The 17,839-nt window shown below is 42.3% G+C and overlaps 1 protein-coding gene across 14 annotated transcripts in view; it reads left to right on the top strand.

Annotated features, from left to right (window-relative positions):
• Positions 1-17,839, top strand: part of MTMR1 (myotubularin related protein 1) — a 63,945-nt gene that overhangs the window by 15,335 nt on the left and 30,771 nt on the right. For 6 of the 14 annotated variants that reach the window (XM_072816219.1, XM_072816228.1, XM_072816229.1 and 3 more), the window contains 7 exons: positions 8,412-8,487; positions 11,358-11,452; positions 11,837-11,944; positions 14,410-14,511; positions 14,832-14,915; positions 15,742-15,891; positions 16,979-17,167. In XM_072816219.1, the coding sequence (XP_072672320.1) occupies positions 8,412-8,487; positions 11,358-11,452; positions 11,837-11,944; positions 14,410-14,511; positions 14,832-14,915; positions 15,742-15,891; positions 16,979-17,167 (804 nt within the window). Of the gene's footprint in view, positions 1-2,236; positions 2,261-2,854; positions 2,882-4,617; positions 4,672-8,411; positions 8,488-11,357; positions 11,453-11,836; positions 11,945-14,409; positions 14,512-14,831; positions 14,916-15,741; positions 15,892-16,978; positions 17,168-17,839 lie in introns of all 14 variants that reach the window. The other 8 variants (XM_072816217.1, XM_072816226.1, XM_072816218.1 and 5 more) reach the window with 6 other exon arrangements.

Raw genomic sequence — 17,839 nt, 5'->3', positions numbered from 1 at the left:
TCATCACATGGGCATAATCCACTACCTCACTCTCCGGGCCCTCTCCCTTCTGCAGGGTGAGGGGTGTGGAGCCGAAAGTTCAAAGCTTCTAATAGTGGCTTGCTCTTTCTGGTGGGAAGCTCCCATCCTAAGCCACGTAGAGTTGTCTCATTACCAGATTACTTAACTGGGTCTTGGTTTTCTCATCAGAAAATGCAGCCAATGATTGTTTTTATCTCACAAGGTTGTTTTGAAAATAAAATGAATTAATACATACAAACTACTTAGGAGAATAGCTCTTAAAATCATTCCATGAATATTTTTTTATGATGCAAGGAAAACAGTAAAGGAACTAAAAATTAAATTTCCATCAGCAGAAATGGAAAGAGGGAGATAGGAGTTTGAGAAAGCTTATTTATCTTTTATTTTTTTAAGATTTATTTATTTATTTATTTATTTATTTATTTATTTATTTATTTATTTATTTATTCATTCATTCATTCATGGAAGACAGAGAGAGAGAGAGAGAGAGAGAGAGAAAGAGAGAGATAGAGAGGCAGAGACACAGGCAGAGGGAGAAGCAGGCTCCGTGCAGGGAGCCCGATATGGAACTCGATCCCAGGACTCCAGGATCACGCCCTGGGCTGAAGGCAGCGCCAAACCACTGAGCCACCCAGGCTGCCCTTATTCATCTTTTAGAATGAGACATGGATAGATACTGTTTAAAGTTGACAAATCGAGAATTAGAGGTGTAATCATGTTTGGAGTTATGGAGGCAATCCTCAGAATCAAAAATTGGTCCAGTTAAGCATGGTTGTCACGAGGGAATGAACATGCTCAGAGAGGGGAGACCTTTTTTGAGTTTATTGCCATCTATGCCCCATTTTGCGTTGTTTACCCTCATGGGCATGTATTTTCTTGATTTTGTACTGACTTTCTTGAGGTGTACTTCACATACTTATAGTATACAATTTGATACACGTTTCAATAAGTACATACCTCTTAATCACCACGATTATGAGGATAAGCATCCATCACTCCCTTCTGCCAAAAATAAATAAATTTATTAAGAAGCCAGGTTTAGGTTCTTCAGTATAGTCTGTATTTAGGAATTTATGGGCTTTAGGTCTCTTTCAGCTACAGTATCACCACTTAACTCAAAAACCTTTTTTACTTCAGAGGGTATTTTAATGATGATACAGTGATGTTTTTTGACATCTGTGGCCTTGTATTCATATGATCTTATCTATCCTGAGTAAAACTTAAAAAGCCAATAATTAGAACCTCTGGTGAATTTTTTTCTTTTTTAATGATCTGTTTTCCACAGAACATGTAGTGCTTACATGGGAGGCTTTCACACTGTGGATTGGGGAACAGAGACATTCAAGTCTGCCTCACTTTCCAAAGGTCCATCCATTCCCTGGGGTGTTCTCTCCAGCCAGAGCTTCCTGAATGCATACACTGCGTGTTCGAGTAGAAGTCACCGGCAAGGGTGTAGGAATAACATGTCTCTGCTTAATAAAGCTTGGCTTCTCCCTTCCTCCCCTCCTTCCCCTGCCCTCCCAGCAGAGCCAGTTGCCTCTTCCCACCTGCAGCTGCCCCTTCCCTGTTGCCAGTAGGAGTTAAGGTGAGGGGCAGGTACCTTTCTCTCCATGGGTGGCCATGGCAGGGAGTTTAACTTTGGAGTTCTGAGTAAAAGTTGAAAATAAAATTTCTATAGAGACCAGCTTAAGATTTATGGTTAACTAGGTTTTATGATACTATTAGTGCTAATAGCTGAGCCCTTCCCTTGGTCAAATGTGGGGGCTTTTGTGGTTTTTGGGTTCCCTTTTTGTTTTTGTTTCTGTGGGCTGGTTTGGGAGCAGAACTGCTGTTTTGTATCATTGTTTCTATGGGGAGAATGCATTCAGTATTCCAAACAGACACACAAGTGAACTTTTCAAACACAGCCTGTTCACAATGGCTTATAATGGTACTTGACAGAAGGGGTTTGTGTTTAAAATAATGTAGTTTGTCTCAGCCTAAGGGCAATAACTTTCTCCAAATCAGAGACTTGCCGGAGAATTCCAGGACAAACGTGTTAAGATTGATTCAATAGCGAACAAAACTTGGAGGGCAAACATGTTAGGATCGATCTGGTTGGTTTAGTTAGAGGATTATTCTGTTCCATCGGGATGGGCTGGTGAGCTTAACAGCCTCTTTCACAGGTCAATAGTCATGTGTCCATGATGATGATATTCTGTATTTTAACTAACAGGTTTTCAGGAGGCCTGATATAAGGGTAAGGATGTGTGGCTTTCGGCACCTGGGCCTCCTACTTGTCGTGTGTCTTTGTGCTTGATCCAACACTTAGTCTATTTAGCGTTCTTTACCTTCTCACTGGGTTTATGAATCACTCGGATCAACTTGCTCTGCTGTGTCACAGCTTTAAGTGTTCACTAGAAACGCTTTATTTGTTACAGTGTTTTTATGTGCAGTAAAAGCTAGCGTGTGTGAGGGCAGGATGCTCAAGTTGTTGCCAGCGTGCAGTACTGATGTTTGTTGGGTTACATGAATTCTGACCAAATGGAGATTCATGGCAGGGGCTTACATGGCCAGGCCTGCAGAGCCCTCTTTTCACCTCGTTTACCATGTAACTCGTCCTAAAGAATTGAACAACACCAACAAAGTGGTGATCTGCCGTCCAGCTTATCTAAGTCAGATTTCAAGTCACCTCTCTGTTTGCATGCTGACTCTAAGAAGCAGAAGTGCTAGTCTTGAGTATCAATGTAACAGAATCAGTTCCGTTTAGTAGTTCTTAAAATACAGATGTGGCTGTTATAAGTAGTGGACTGTCGCTTATATTTTCCTCATGATTTTCCTTCCTTTATTTCAGAATATTCATAAAGCAAGACAAAGATTGGTAATGTGCATGTGTTTGAACCTGAATATCAGATGTTGAAAATTAACCTATTTTTATTCAATGAAAATATTGTGGATTTTGACAGAATAAGTTAATAACTTGAGTTTAAAATGGTTAATCTTAGTGAAGCCAATGCAGTAGTACAAAAATTAGCAGGTTAAGTCAAATTCTTGTTATCCCAGTTGGTTTATCTTTGTTTAATCTTGTTTTTACTATGTTTCCTTTAGCTCGTGGGAATCATTTTCTCTCACTGATTCACATTGTTAAATATTAGTGTTTGGCTTTTCATTTGCATGTTCTTCGAACCACTGTGTGGTTTTCTGTTGTTTAGTCGTTCACTTTTCTGTTTTTAAAATTTGTATCAAAGAATGATTCCATTTTCTTTGTATTCAAAAAAATGGAAATTTCAAAAACTCTTGCATTTTATTTATATTTTTAAAAGAGTATTTATTTGAAAGAGAGAGAGAGAGATCACGAGCAGGGGGGAAGGGCAGAGGGAGAAGCAGACTTCCCGCTGAACAGGGAGCCCAATGTGGGGCTCGATCCCAGGACCCCAGGATCATGACCTGAGCCTAGGGCAGACCCTGAACCGACTGAGCCACCAGGCACCTAAAAAAGAAACTGTTGCGTTTTAAAAATTACCCTGCTTTGAAGGGTAGCAGTACCAACTGGGTGCTAAATTCAATCTGATGACAGAGTGTAACAGTGTATTAAGGAGCTGTTTTACCATATTGACAGAAATGAAAGGTGATAAATAGTAAATTCTTTTAAAGCTTTTCTACTTCTTTGCTGATTGATTGCCTTTTAAAGAAATACAGTCATGGGAACCAAAGTTCCATGAAGAAAAAAATATATCTATGTTAAATTTCAATTATTTGCGGCCCCAGGGAGTTGATTCGACTTTCAAAAGGGGTTATAATCTTGTCTTCAGCATTTATATTCTTTGTACCACCTGCTGAATTGAAAGCCCAGTTTTGAAAGTTTCCAAAGCAAACTGATTCTATGAAGAGGTTAAACTAAGCCTAGTATATACCTTTAAAGGAATTGGAAAACAAGTAACCTTGTGACCTTTCAGCTGTTTCTTTGAAGCACATTGGTACTTTAATTAGAAATCTTTACTATGGTATTGATTCATAAAGCACAATATTTATTTAGCAATAATTTACAGATTGTACATGTCTGTCTCCAGCATGTAATCTGTGCCTGTGCATGTGTGTGGAAAGTTCATGAATACTAGCGGACTTGAGCCCTGAATAGTAGTTCTTTAGAGTATATGAGCACTTACCGCATTTGAAATACACGTGTCTGAACTGCCTTCGTATTTTGGCTTGGTTTTGCCCTTTCCTTGGTTCTGATGGTATGCTTTATGTAGTATGAGCGTGTTACGTGTCTGTTATTTTGTTTCGTTGCCATATGCTATCGTATTGCTTGGTTTTACCAAAGATGGTCCATTCTTTGAAATCCATGATGTCTGTTTGCTTTTCCTTTTTCTGCCCCGACACAAACACAGAATAGATACTCCATGTTAGGCTGAGGATGCTCTAGAGGGTCAGCACACCATTTCCTTAACTGCAAGGGGGAAAATGTTGGGATTTGCAAAGCCGTGAAAGGTGTGTCAACTTTTACATGCTTAGTGTCTCTTTAAAAAAGAACTTCTGTCCTTTCACCTGTCTGTTTGCACGTGTCTCTCTTTCTCCTCTTTGCCGTTTCTTGTCCGTGCACCTGGTGCTGTGCAGGAGACTCAGGAAGAGCACAATGGCTACCCTTCTGGAGCTGAAGCTGATCAGGTGGCAAGTTCTACGTGTCCATCTGTCTGTAGCTACAGATCGTGTTCTTAGAAGCCATTTCATACTAGATTTCTAGATGATGAGCAGATGCTTTCACCACTATAGTAGTGCCCTCCTGTCCGAGTTTGGTAGATTCCGTTATGACATTATTTGCCAAAATTGGTTTATCCAACATTTTGTCACCCAGAAATTTAGTTATCCGTGCTGCTTGGTTTTCCCAGACGGGGTCAGCTGCGAGGTAAGGAGTCTCAGTCACAGCAGGACTCCAAACTGCCTTTACAGAGGTTGTGATTATGCTAAGGGTGCTCCTTGAGGGTGTTGACTTTGCTTTATTCACATTTGCATGGTCCGTGCCCAACATAGTTCCCGGTACCTTGTGTGTATTTGTGGAATGAGTCTATATAGTTTGCGTTGATTAATCAGAAGGAAAAAAAAAAAAACATCAAGTCTTCTGGAGTGCTTACTCTTTGCTCAGTACCTCAAGGCCCTCTGGAGTCTTTTAAAGCAGCAGAACTTTGTCCAAAGCCTATATAGAATCTCTGTATGTGAAAGCGCCAGAAGAGCAGCTCCAGGGAAACCTGGCCGGCCACCCCCATGCCCAGCTGTGCCTTTGTCTAGCCACCCTCCTTTGGTGACCCTGGAAGCACCTTGAAGAGCCCGATTTGAAAGCCAGTGCTTTTGGCATGCAGCCGTTACAGAAACTGTCTACCCAGCAGCTTCCATTCATGATGAGAAAAGTAGCAGAGAGGCCAGAGCCATCCAGTGGGCTGGGGTCCTCGGGGCCAAATTTGGGGAGTTGGTGGGCCTTCCGCTGGACTTGCAGGGTCACTGAAACAGGGTTTGAATGGGATCACCATAGGGAGTTCCTCAACTGGCCAACACGTGGAGCAGAGATACCAAGACGAACAGGTGTGTTCAGAAGATCAGTTTGCCCACAAGAATATTCCATTCTCTGATTATACTGTACATGGGTTGGATAAATCAAGGGTCAAATCATGTCTTGTGCAACTTAGTAGTTGCAGTCAAAGCTTAATATAGCACAAGTGTGAGTCCCATTTCCTAACACCAGCTTTATTAAGAGAATCTACTGTACTCACAAAATAACGAGCCTTTAAGAACTATTCTTCTCTTAAATTCCTATGCTAAAGCTAAATGTGTTTCCTATACAAAAGAAACCTTTTATGGGAAAATCAGAAGCAGTGGGATCATTTGTTTTGTTCTGATAGTTGCTTTTCCATCGCTTATAAAGCATGTCCTGGATTTAATTCTTATTAGTGAGAGGTTTGTCTCACTTGATCTCACCAGCACATTCATGCCTTATATAAATTCACAGGTATTTCAAGCCAAATTTAACGTGACCATCAGAAGAGAAGAGAGAGAGACATGTTTGATCTTCAGCCTCAATCTTGAGAACCCTGTTACATTCTCAAAATGGTCCCAGTCTCTGGTGTCTCCCTCTGCAACATTTTAGTCGCTGGTCCAGTGCTGAGGACTTGAAAGTGTTTGATGTGGCTCGCTATAAAGCTTAAAGTGAATCACATTCTCCCCCCTCTGCCCCTCCCCCTGATCCCCTTCCAGGTTCAGCGATTAGAACAGCTTGCATTAGTACATATATTTCAAAATAATCTATCCCAATTTATTTTTAAATATAAGTTAAGGAATTTAGGTCCATATATGATAATATATAGTGATTATAATAAGCTTTAACCATGTAATGGTTGAAGTAGCTTTAAACTTAGGTATTAAGTGAACTAACTTTCTGACTTTGTGTTATAAAATTAGTCACTGGTTCAGGCAAAAGAAAGAACTTCAAATTATGGCTTCTAAGAGTGGTGATATTAGTATTTCGAAAACTAGACATTTAGAAGCATAAATATCGGCTTATGCTTTCTTGATAAAATCAGCTGTATTAAAAATGAATCCAGTAACAATTCTCCACTTACCTTTAATGATTCTCTCTGTCCCTAAGAATTGTGACTGAAATGTCTTAAAAACCAATCTGGACCAAAAAAATCAAACTGAATAAAATTGTTCAGAAATAACCGTGAACCCTAATCTTTTTAATCACACATCTTGACAAAGACGATGGACATTCTTATAGAACAGACATACCCCAACCAACATTTAGCATGGAATTTGTTTTTTATATGTTGACCTTTTTCCTTTCTTTTTTTATAAAATGATAGAACTATGATGTATAAGTGTTTTTAAATTGACACTTAAGTCCCATTAACAAAACATAGTGAAATATGCTTAGAATTAGGCAAAGAATCAGTTTTGAATTTTCAGTTATTTAGAATTTTAAAAGATGACCATTTTAAATACTTTGCTTCACAAAATTATGCTGAAAACATAGTATTGTCTGACCTGTTTTCTGCTGAACACTAGTGGCCTCCTGGTGTTTAACTGTGTTTTGGAGAAAGCAGCCCCTGATCAAATAGGTATGGGAAATGCGGCATACTCTAGCGCCCTCTTGCTGATATGGCGTACATTAATATGCTAGCTAAAGACTTGTCGCACTAAAATGTGAAAAACAAAACAACAACAACAAAAAAACAAAAACAAAAAAAACAACCCACCCACTTAGCTTTTCTTTAACCCAGCATTACCCAAACTTGGAAAAAAAAAGACCTATTCACATCTCTTGGGAATCTAATGCCCTACGAAACACAGCTTGGGGATTGCTGGGGGTTTGAACGCCTTATTCTTATTCGTGACACATTATGTCCGAGATGCCAAGGAGAAAGTGACCAGTTTCCTTGGCAGCATCTCACAGGGTGGCAGTAACTTGGAATTGGAATAGGCCCCAAGTTCAGGCTCTGGTCCATAGCTTTGTAGTTCGAACACCATTTTCTCAGCTCTCCTGAGCTAACTGGCACCATCCAACCTAGCTCCCAAGAAACTGGCTAGTGGGCAGCAGGGCCAATCTGGACATTTGAAATGTGGGCGTGTGTCTCTACAGCCATTCAAGACGTCATTTTCCTAGTATCATTGTAGCCAGGAAACCTGATAAGTCATTAGTGGCGTTGGTGAGTGTGGAATCAGCACAGAGTGAATTGGTTTGAGAGAAACCCGGTGAACACACCCTGCTCCACAGTAGTGCTGGACGTACTCCTGTCTGCCAGACGGGAGCGTACTCTCCCATGGCCTGGATGGGATGTGCACTGACAAGCCCACTTGCTACCCGCCCCACCCATCCCTACGCTTTGTGCACACACACAAAGCGTGGGTAGCTGGACTGCAGTACGAAAGCCTAGGGCTTTCCTTAGAAATGTTATTGCTATGAGACCCCTCCCTGGTTGCTTCCACTAGACTTCAGGGTTTCCCACACCGGATAAAGCTTACAGACTGGGTGATTTCTACAGCTAGCCAAGCACCTACTTCTAACGTTTATTCCATTTGTGTTAGTTTCATGCTCAGAAGGTAACCTTTTTCTGACCTTATTTCCAAATTCTGGAGGCACCTTATAATAGCTGTCTGTGTAGTGATTACAGTATCTATCTGTCATGTCAAGCCATTTCTGTATTAATGCTTTCTAACTGTGAATTTAAATATGTGTAACAACTTGCTAGAATATGCAGCATGGTGTCCTGTGATGCTGAGCTTTGAAATTGTCTCGTTAAGGGGAGGGGGCATACAGTTTGCACGCTTCTGTAGCCATGTAGCAAGAGCACAGAACACTACAATTCCTCCCAGGTATACAGAAGGAAAGTGAGATTTACTCCTGTTTGGTTTTTTGCCAGGCGCTAAGAGATGGAAATAAGCTGGCACAGATGGAAGAAGCGCCACTTTTTCCAGGAGAATCAATCAAGGCCACTGGTAAGTTTAATGAGTACACTTAGCTTATAGAGAGCCATAAAATGAAATGGTACTTTACTTGCGAGCATGGGTGATGTATGTGCTGGAGATCAGCCAAACCAATTTAATTAGGGGACAAATGGACTAGGTCCATTCATTCTTCTTAATGTCTTCATGACCTTAAGAGAGAGAAGACCATATGGGATCACTGTAAGTTCCAGTTGAGTGTTCGGTGGCATCACCAACAGAAGAGAGGCCTGACTTGTCCTGATGAACCAAAGGCTTGACTAGACACTCAGGGTGATGTAATGCTTAGTTGGAATCCTTTACTTTAAGGGTATATTGACAGAAGATCCGTGGCATATTTTAATAACAGTTTTGAGAACTTGGCAAAAAGAATTTCAGTGGCTTATGAGATTCCAGAAAGTACAATTTGAGCACAAGAGAGAGGGCATGTGTTGCCACCCTGCGCGGTAAGGCCAATGGCAGGAGTACTGCTCCCCCATCCTCCCTCTGGACGGCCCTGCATGTCAGCAGGCAGTCCAATGTGCTATGGGCAGACAGGAGGGCAGTGGGGTGTGACCTTTTCATCTCACAATTGCTGGGGTTGGGTCGGACAGTCTAGTTTGCCATCTGAGTGTTGCCGTCTTCCCTCGTGGCTCCCTCTCAAAGATGTGTGCTTGCTTTAAGAGTGTAATCATCTTGTGTCAGGAATGTTTGAGGGGTGCTGGGGTGCTGTAGTTGATTAAGCATCTGACTCTTGGTTTCTGCTTGAGTCATGATCTCAGGGTTGTGAGATTGAGGCCCATGTTGGGCCCAATGAGGAATCTGCTTCTCCCTCTCCCTCCATCCCTGCCCCCCTCCGCCTCCTCAAATAAATAAATAAATCTTAAAAAAAGAAAAAAGGGAATGTTTGAGTGGCTGGGCTCTCCCAGGACCTCCAAACAATACTGCTGCTGAGTATTCTAGACTGTGGCTCTGGACCCCGCTTATCCCATTGGTAGTTTTGAAACTTGCTTTCTTTCTCTTTCTCTCTTCCACTCTCTCTTTCACTCTTTCACTCTTTCTCTCATTCTTTCTTTCTTTCTCTTTCACTCTTTCTCTTCCTCCCTCCCTCCTCCCTTCCCTCCCTTCTGAGAGAGGCTGGAGGCAGGGGAGGGGCACAGGGAGAGAAGAGAGAGTATCAAGCAGGCTCCATGCCCAGTGCAGAGCCCTGCACAGGGCTCAGTCATCAGGCACCCTGAAACTCTTTCTTTCTTTAGCTTCTGGAACTTCTTTCACTGGTGGTCCTCTGGCCTCTCTGAATGACTATTCCTTCTCTGGGAGTTCTTCTAACCCTGCCTCCATGCTGCTTTTGTAATGATCTGATTAAAATGCAGAGCTAATTATGTCATGCCTCTGCTTCTTCTCCAGACAGCAAGCTACATAGATTTCAAGTGTACAACATGAAGAGTTTTGACACGTTATGCACCTGGGAAACCATCATCATAGTCAAGATAATGAACATATCCATCACCCCCAGAAGTTTCCTTAGGCCCTTTATAATCCTTCCCTCCCACACCTTCTCCCCCATCTCCAAGCACTGTAGGCTAATTTATATTTTCTACAGTGTTATAGAAGTGTAATCATTTAATATTTTCTTTTTTGTCTAGCCTCTTATACTCAGCCTAAGTATTTTCATAGCCATATTATGGAATGAGTCAATAGTCATTCCTTTTTACTGCTAAGCAGTACCCTATTATGCTACTACACTACAGTTTGCTTATCCATTCATCTCTTGGTAGATATTTGGGCTGTTCTACGTGTTGGCTATTACACACAAAGCTGCTGTGAACCTTCACGATTAAGTCTTCTCTTGCCTCATGTCCTATCATCCCTGCTGCACCCTTTGTCCCAGCCACACTAACCTCCAACAACTCTGCTTTCCCCTCCCTCCCTCCCTCCCTCCCTCCCTCCCTCCCTTCTCCCCGTCCCTCCTCACCTCCTTGCTTCCCTGCTGAGCCAAGTGGGTCCTTTTCTGAGCTCTTACTGTGCCCACTGGGTTATGATAGCATTTGTGAGGCTGTCGTACAAATGGGGATTTTCTGTGTGGTGCCTCTTATAGGGCTTGGCTGCTTGTGAGTAGGAACTATGCCCAGTTATCCCTAGAACCCCAACAATAGAAGCTGATCAGTGCATACTGAGCTGTAGAAAAGTTTAATGGAAGTGTTTTGAGAACTTGGCTGAATGACAGCTTTAGTGCCTTTAATGGTTCCACTCGGACTCCTCTGTAGCTGTATACAATCCTGCTAGTCCAGTGGAGTGGCCCTTAGAGAAGATGGTAAAGATATGCTATCTTTGTGGTAGGTGTGAGCTGCTTCTCACTCACAGGACTCCAGAACATTGTTGATGGTGATACTAAATAAGTTGATATTAACAATAAGAAAATAAAAACTGATATGGAAACTGAGAAGGAATTTGAAGCAAAGAAGTCATTTTCCATGCCACCGATGCGGTTCTGGCTTTTGTCATTTGTGAAACAGTTTCCTTTGGAGGTGTATTGGCTTTCCTTAGCAGGAATTGATGAAACCACAGCCCAGGGTCTCCGGAGTTTAATTACTCTGTTTCCAAATATGACAAATTTATCACTCAGGGAAAATGGTAACCACCTGGAAAAGGATGACAAAATGTAACTTGTTATGGGGCCCTTGACTTAAAACCTCCCTAGGTAGCAAATCAGGATTGTGGTTTACAGAATGGAATTTTCTTAGAAGACTATTTGTATCTTTAATGTGATAAAAAATGTAAACTTCCTAGCAAAGTGGAATCACAGATATGTCTATTTGGAAACCCAAGACTTCTGGAAGTGCAAGTCTGTGGCAGAAGTTGCTACTTGGGGGTTTTTCTTTCAGTGAAAGACGTCATGTACATCTGCCCGTTTGTGGGCGCAGTGACCGGGACCCTGACAGTGACCGACTTCAAGCTGTACTTCAAAAGCGCGGAGCGGGTGAGTTTTTAAGTGGATGTGTCGTCTTTCACAGCCCTGCAGAGCACAACCCACGGTAAGGAGAGAGTACAGAGAGCCCTGAAATCCTGTCACCCTGACAGAGCCACAGGGTGGGGGTGGGGGGTTTCACAGGTGCACATTGGCAGACAGATAAGGCATCTGGGGACAATGCTGTGAACGTCGTGCTTAGAGCTGGGGGTGGGGGTGACTTGAACTGTAGCCTTGGCATCTACCTCATAAAGCATGTTATCAGTCAGACTCCAGTTTCGTTGTTGGGGCCAAGGGGAAATGTGAAACAAATCTGCATTTTCACCCAGAGAAGACCTCCGGTATGAAAGCTCTGCTGACTGGCACTGATAGGCCTTCATTAATTTGTAAACCCAGGACCCGAATTTCATCCTCGACGTTCCCCTTGGCGTGATCAGCAGAGTTGAGAAGATTGGAGCGCAGAGCCACGGGGACAATTCGTGTGGGATAGAGATCGTGTGCAAGGTACGGTGTGGACACAGGCGAATCTGACGGGGCACTCAGCTAGCAGCTTTTTCTGACACATTCTTCACAGCCTTTGGGCAGTGAGGGTCACTGGGACTGTTAGTAACTACAGTGTTTTCAGGACTGAGGCCTCTTCAAATCTCGTGGAAGTTAATTCATACCACTCTGGGAGCTGTGGAGGTAAACCTCTTCTATTGAAGTATTCTAATCAACACAGACCTATAACCTAAATGTTGATGTTATTTGTTACATTTCAGAGAAACCAAGTGAAAAGCAGAGAGGAACACCTTTTTTCCAGTTTGTTGTTTTAAAACTACCCTTTAGAACAGTGGATAGTCAGAGACTTCCTGAAGGGACAGCGATAGTCTATATAGATTCTGTGATTAAAAACACAATGTGGGGATTTTCACCTGCACTGTGCTTATGTTTGGTTTTCTGCTCTCCCTCCAATGGGTTAAGTAGAAATGTGTGTGATGATTTTAATGATGACTAGTCATTTAAGAAGCACTTTAACTGATACATCTTATTTCCAAAGACTTTACCTCATGGGGTACGCTTTATTAACAACCCTCCCTAAAGTCCCAGGAAAGAGAGCCTGTGCAGAATTGCCAATGTCCCTTCCATGGTCAGGGTTTGGATTCCTGCCGATCTGTCTGTTTTGATCACGTCTCTGAAGACGGCTCCCTCTGGTTGGCCCCAGACTGCAGCTGAACCCATTTGTGTTTTTTTTTTTTTTTTTTTTCAGAGAATCCTTTACTCTTGTAGATCATGGATCTACTGGCATTTAGACTCCCTGTGGCCACTTCATGGCAGTGCTGTCCTGTGACAAATTACATTTGTCCTTCTCAGGCCAGGGTTCCACATGCTGAGCTGTGTGAAGCAGTTGTCGAACCTAGAGCAGACGGGTGATTCGATGAGCCCTGTATTTTGGGAACATGACATTTCCCTGTTAGAACTCTCCAGTAGCTTCCCTTCATCCTCAGGCTAGAGGGAGGACTCACCAAAAGCCTGTGTGTCTGAGCTGCATGATTGCTCTGTGCAGCTTCGGCCACCCTCCCCTAATTCTTGCTAGCCCAGTTCCTTTAGCTGTTCTCATTCACCTCGTGTGCTCCCCACCCCTGACTTTGGACTCTTCGCACATGCTTTCCCTTTGCTTGGAATGATTTGCTCTCTCAGCAATCCTAAATAGCAAGTGAGCTCAGTCAGCTACCAGGGTGTGTGTGTGTAGCCAGAGTAGCTTGGAGGGTGGGCGCATTGGGAAGTGACGTTGCTTAGGCGAGTGCCCTAGGGCTGTTGAATGAACATGTTTTTATGGCCGAGGTGAGCCTTTGCTAATAGCTGCTTTAAAATGTTTTCCAGCCTAGCATCACTAGGGCCACATTCTCAGCCCTCTCAGCTCATGCCTCAGAGCCTTGCAAGGTGTTAGGTTTGGTTTCTTTTAACAGGTGGTATGCAATTTCCAAGGTGTATAGGGAAGAGCCAGTCTCTCTCCAGCCAACCCCCAGCCACCTTGTTCCACTCCTGTCAGGCACCCACTGCTACTGATTTCCACGCATACCCTGTGTGTACAAGCCTGTCTGTGTGGTCTTTACAAATAGTAGTGGTAGTGTCTTAGGTAGCCCCTTCTGCCCCTTTCTTTCCTCCCTTAACAGTCCGTCTTGGAACTCTTTGGCCTCAACACACGCAGAACTTTCCAACCTCTGTCAACGGGCATTTCAGGCATTTCCATTTCTTCTCCATTATATATGATATTGCAGGAGTAACTTTGCCACTTCCCAAATTGCTCTTGCTTTAATCTGCTTGTGGTCATATTTATCTTGAAATTTCCTGTAATGTTAAAGAAGAATGAGACTTTTGTGTTTAACTAATGGCATAGGTGTAAAAAGGTCAGGGAGCCCTTCTCATACGGGTCCTGGGGAGAAATCTGAGCCCCCTCACTTGGGCGCGCTCCCACGGGCTCACACTAGGGCTCTCAGTCAGCAGCATGTGTGGTGGGGCATTTAAGAAACTGATTTTGAGAAATGGCATTATAATTTCTGTAAGGAGTGCACCGAGGGACATAGTCTTTACGTGATACAGACTTCTGGCTCTGAGTACACAGAGAAATTTCTGTTTTATTGATGGTGCAAAATCTGCATTTGACTCTTTCGGCAGCTTAAAGCTACTGGCTAATTTTGTGGCACACCTTTTGCAGTAAGTGCACAGGCCCCGATGGCACATCTTCCAGGCACTAACCTTCTTCTTCCAATCTGATAACTTCTTCCCCCAACATGTCCCCTCCTTTGTTCCAGTTTCCTCAATTGCTGTTATCTTGTTGGAGGTGCTTTTGTTAATTGTCTTTTGTTAGTGGAAACAATCTCTACCATGAGAAATGAATAAAAATATCTCATGTATCTCTTTATAGTATGATGTCTCCTCGTAGATAATCAATGTTCAATAAATGAGTTTTGCTAATTGTTTAATAGGATATGAGGAACTTGCGACTTGCTTATAAACAGGAAGAACAGAGTAAACTTGGGATATTTGAAAACCTCAACAAACATGCATTTCCTCTTTCCAATGGGCAGGCAAGTACACCAAAATAAACTTTTTTTGCATGGCTTTGTGTGTGTGTGTGGGGGGGTGTCCAAAAAGTCATGTTTAATTATTCCTTTTTTCCAGAGGTTTCCTTTATCTCTTTTCTCTGTTTGTGACTAATATTAGAATATTTAAAATTTGTCAGTTCTGTGTAATGATTAAGGAAAGTGCCAATTTGTTGCTTCAAAATTTACAGATCAAAGTAGAAATCTTAAAATATTTAGCTCACAGCTGAATGAAGACCTTTAATGTTGAGTATATGATATAGTAAAGAAATACTGATGTGTTTTTGTGTGTTTTTTGTATCTAGACACTCTTTGCATTCAGCTATAAGGAAAAATTTCCAGTGAATGGATGGAAAGTTTATGATCCTGTATCTGAATATAAGAGACAGGTAAAGTATATTCCTCATCGGACCAAAAATAGTGGGTTGAGCATCTCTTTTTTACCAGGTTAGAAATGTAGTGGAGAAGAAACTGTTTGAAACAAGCTGTGCATGCGTGTGAGTTACCTAGCTTGTAGGCTCTTCGTCTCTGGGATGCTCCATTCTCTCAATGCCAAACTTTGATTATTCTGCTGTTCATCCTTTTTCCAGAGGGCAATTCGAGTACAAGCACAGGGGTTTAAAAAGCAAATGGGCCAGATGGTTTTTATTAGATATTCTGGTAATGAGTTGATGAGTAAGGATCAAAACCAATGGCTTAAATTAGATTAAGTGTATGGCGTGACTACATCAGTCTGGTATGGTGTTCTGTACCTAGAAAGCCTTCAGCTCATTGTCGGTTTTGAGATATTCCGATAAGATGCTATTTTCATAACATTTAATCTTTGTCTCCACTGTGTATTTGGTATGGGGATTTATATTACTTACTGTACATGTTTGCAAAAAGTTTCTGTGTCTCTAAAGAACTTTCATGGGTTTTTCAAAAGCAATACCATGCTCATTCTTTAAATAAAACACAACAAGAAATGTGCAGGATTGGGATTCTAGCATGTAACTTTTACCATTTTAAAATATGTTTGGAAATTCTTCTGCTTCATTAAATTCTTAAAAATGGATAAGACATGGGTTATGTTAGATAAACATATATTTACACTTTAAGTAGCAGTGAATAACAAATTATAAGTAGATTTTAGGAGAAAATAAGAAATGGATTTGGGTCACACTACTTTTTGAAAACATAGAAGTTTGCTCTCTGCCCTTCTCTAACACCCTGCAGGGCTTGCCAAATGAGAGCTGGAAAATATCCAAAGTGAACAGTAACTATGAGCTGTGTGACACCTACCCTGCTGTCATTGTTGTGCCAACTAGTGTAAAGGATGATGACCTTTCCAAAGTGGCAGCCTTTCGAGCCAAAGGCAGAGTCCCGGTAAGTAATAAACATTATCACTTAGGCATAAACACAGACTGTTTTAGATCTAACATGGAAAGAAGCAAGACAGAAAAAACTCTAGCGAACAAAACAGAAAGTGGAAAAATATGCCTAAAGCCCTCTAAAGGCAGTTGAGACTAACAAAGGAGTGGCGAGAAAGAGCACGTTGTTGCATTAACAGCGTACATCGCTGGTTTTGTTGAGTTGTCTGAGAGCAAATTAACTTTCTTAGATGCTGAGTGGAATGCCTACAGCTGCGTGACCCAAATCCATAGAGAAGCCAGCAGGGGATGAAGTGTTTTAAACAGCTTTATTGAGGTGTTAACTGATAGACAAAACCCCTTGCACAGGTGCAGTTTGAGTGAATTTGAACATTCATGTACACCAATGACACTCTCACCATAATCAGGGAGGGAGTGAACGTTCTGGAGCATAGAGTTTGTGGTCCAGTGTAATCCCGAGTCTCTTGGCGGCCTAAGGAAGATGGGAGGTTTGGGGGCAGAGCTTTAGACCTTATAAAGGACTGTCTTTATTTTTTTTTAAGATTTTATTTATTTATTCATGAGAGACACAGAGAGGCAGAGACACAGACAGAGAGAAGCAGGCTTCTCACAAGGAGCCTGATGCAGGACTTGATCCTGGGACTCCGGAATCACACCCTGAGCCGAAGGCAGACGCTCAACTGCTGAGCCACCCAGGCATCCCAAAAGACTGTCTTTTACTTTGTCCTCCTGCCACATATGTGATCATTGAGATACAAAGATGCCTTTAAGTCAGGAGACAAAATAAAACTAGTCATTCAGATAGGAGTGGGGCTTGACTTGTTAATCACGGTTTGACTTAGTTTCTGTGTTGCTTAGAGTCACACAATTTGGAGGTGGAAGGGGATTTGGGGATCTTATCTAGTCAGACTTCTTTCAATCTGACCCAGACAGTGGGTTCCAGGGCCACAGATTGGTTTGACCTTTGAGGAAAATATGCAGAAGAGGCTGTGCTTGAAAAGGTAACTTATTTTTACTGCCCAACAGTCAGGGCATATATTGTTTTAGGAATTGTACTAATGTTTGCTGCTTACAAACACTAGGTGTTATCATGGATTCATCCAGAAAGTCAGGCAACAATTATCCGTTGCAGCCAGCCACTTGTGGGTCCCAATGATAAACGCTGTAAAGAAGATGAAAAATACTTGCAGACGATAATGGATGCTAATGCACAGTCTCATAAACTTATCATCTTCGATGCCCGACAAAACAGTGTTGCTGATACCAACAAGGTACGTTGTTAATAACATTGCAGAAACAGTGCCTTTTTTCTCCTGTCATGGCCATAGATTGTTCCACAGTCCAATTAGACTGCGGAGTTCCTCCCCACCTGAAGGTAGGGTGTTTGTGATCAGCCTCTAGCTGTTCCTCACTGGTATCTGGCGTGTGGGGCTCTGTGCATCGTCTCTCTTATTGCTTCTCCACGATCCTGTGTGCTTAATTAATTAAGCAAAGACCCAGAAAGAGAATTCTCACCTAAAGAATCAAGTAAGAGTCTTAATGAAATGATTGTGAGGCCCTTGGAAGTCCCTTTAACCTGCAAACTATGACGATTGCTTGATTAATTCCTATCTGGTCTGAAGCTTTCTTTAGAATGGCATCTCTTATGTGAAACCAGGCAAGTATACAAAGTTTCCAGAAATCACATGCAGGAGTGTCATCTGCAGACAGCTCCCATTTGATCCCTAGTAGCTAAAGGGGCTGGGATCCTTCATGCCCAGCCACAGCTAAGAGGCCCTGCCCCTAGCACCTGCTCTCCAGGTAGGAAAAGCTCTGAACTGCGTCATTTCTATTGCCCACGACTGCCTCTCTGTGTTGCTGCAGGCATGCATCTGGCACTCAGAGGACTTGGCCCTATGAATAATTTCAGAGATCAGGAAGATGGTGGCAGCCCTTACCATCTC

The sequence above is a fragment of the Canis lupus genome, chromosome X, assembly GCF_048164855.1.
Source record: "Canis lupus baileyi chromosome X, mCanLup2.hap1, whole genome shotgun sequence".
NCBI lineage: Eukaryota > Metazoa > Chordata > Mammalia > Carnivora > Canidae > Canis > Canis lupus.
The sequence above is the reverse complement of the archived record's forward strand: the minus strand, read 5'-3'. Positions and strand labels throughout refer to the sequence as shown.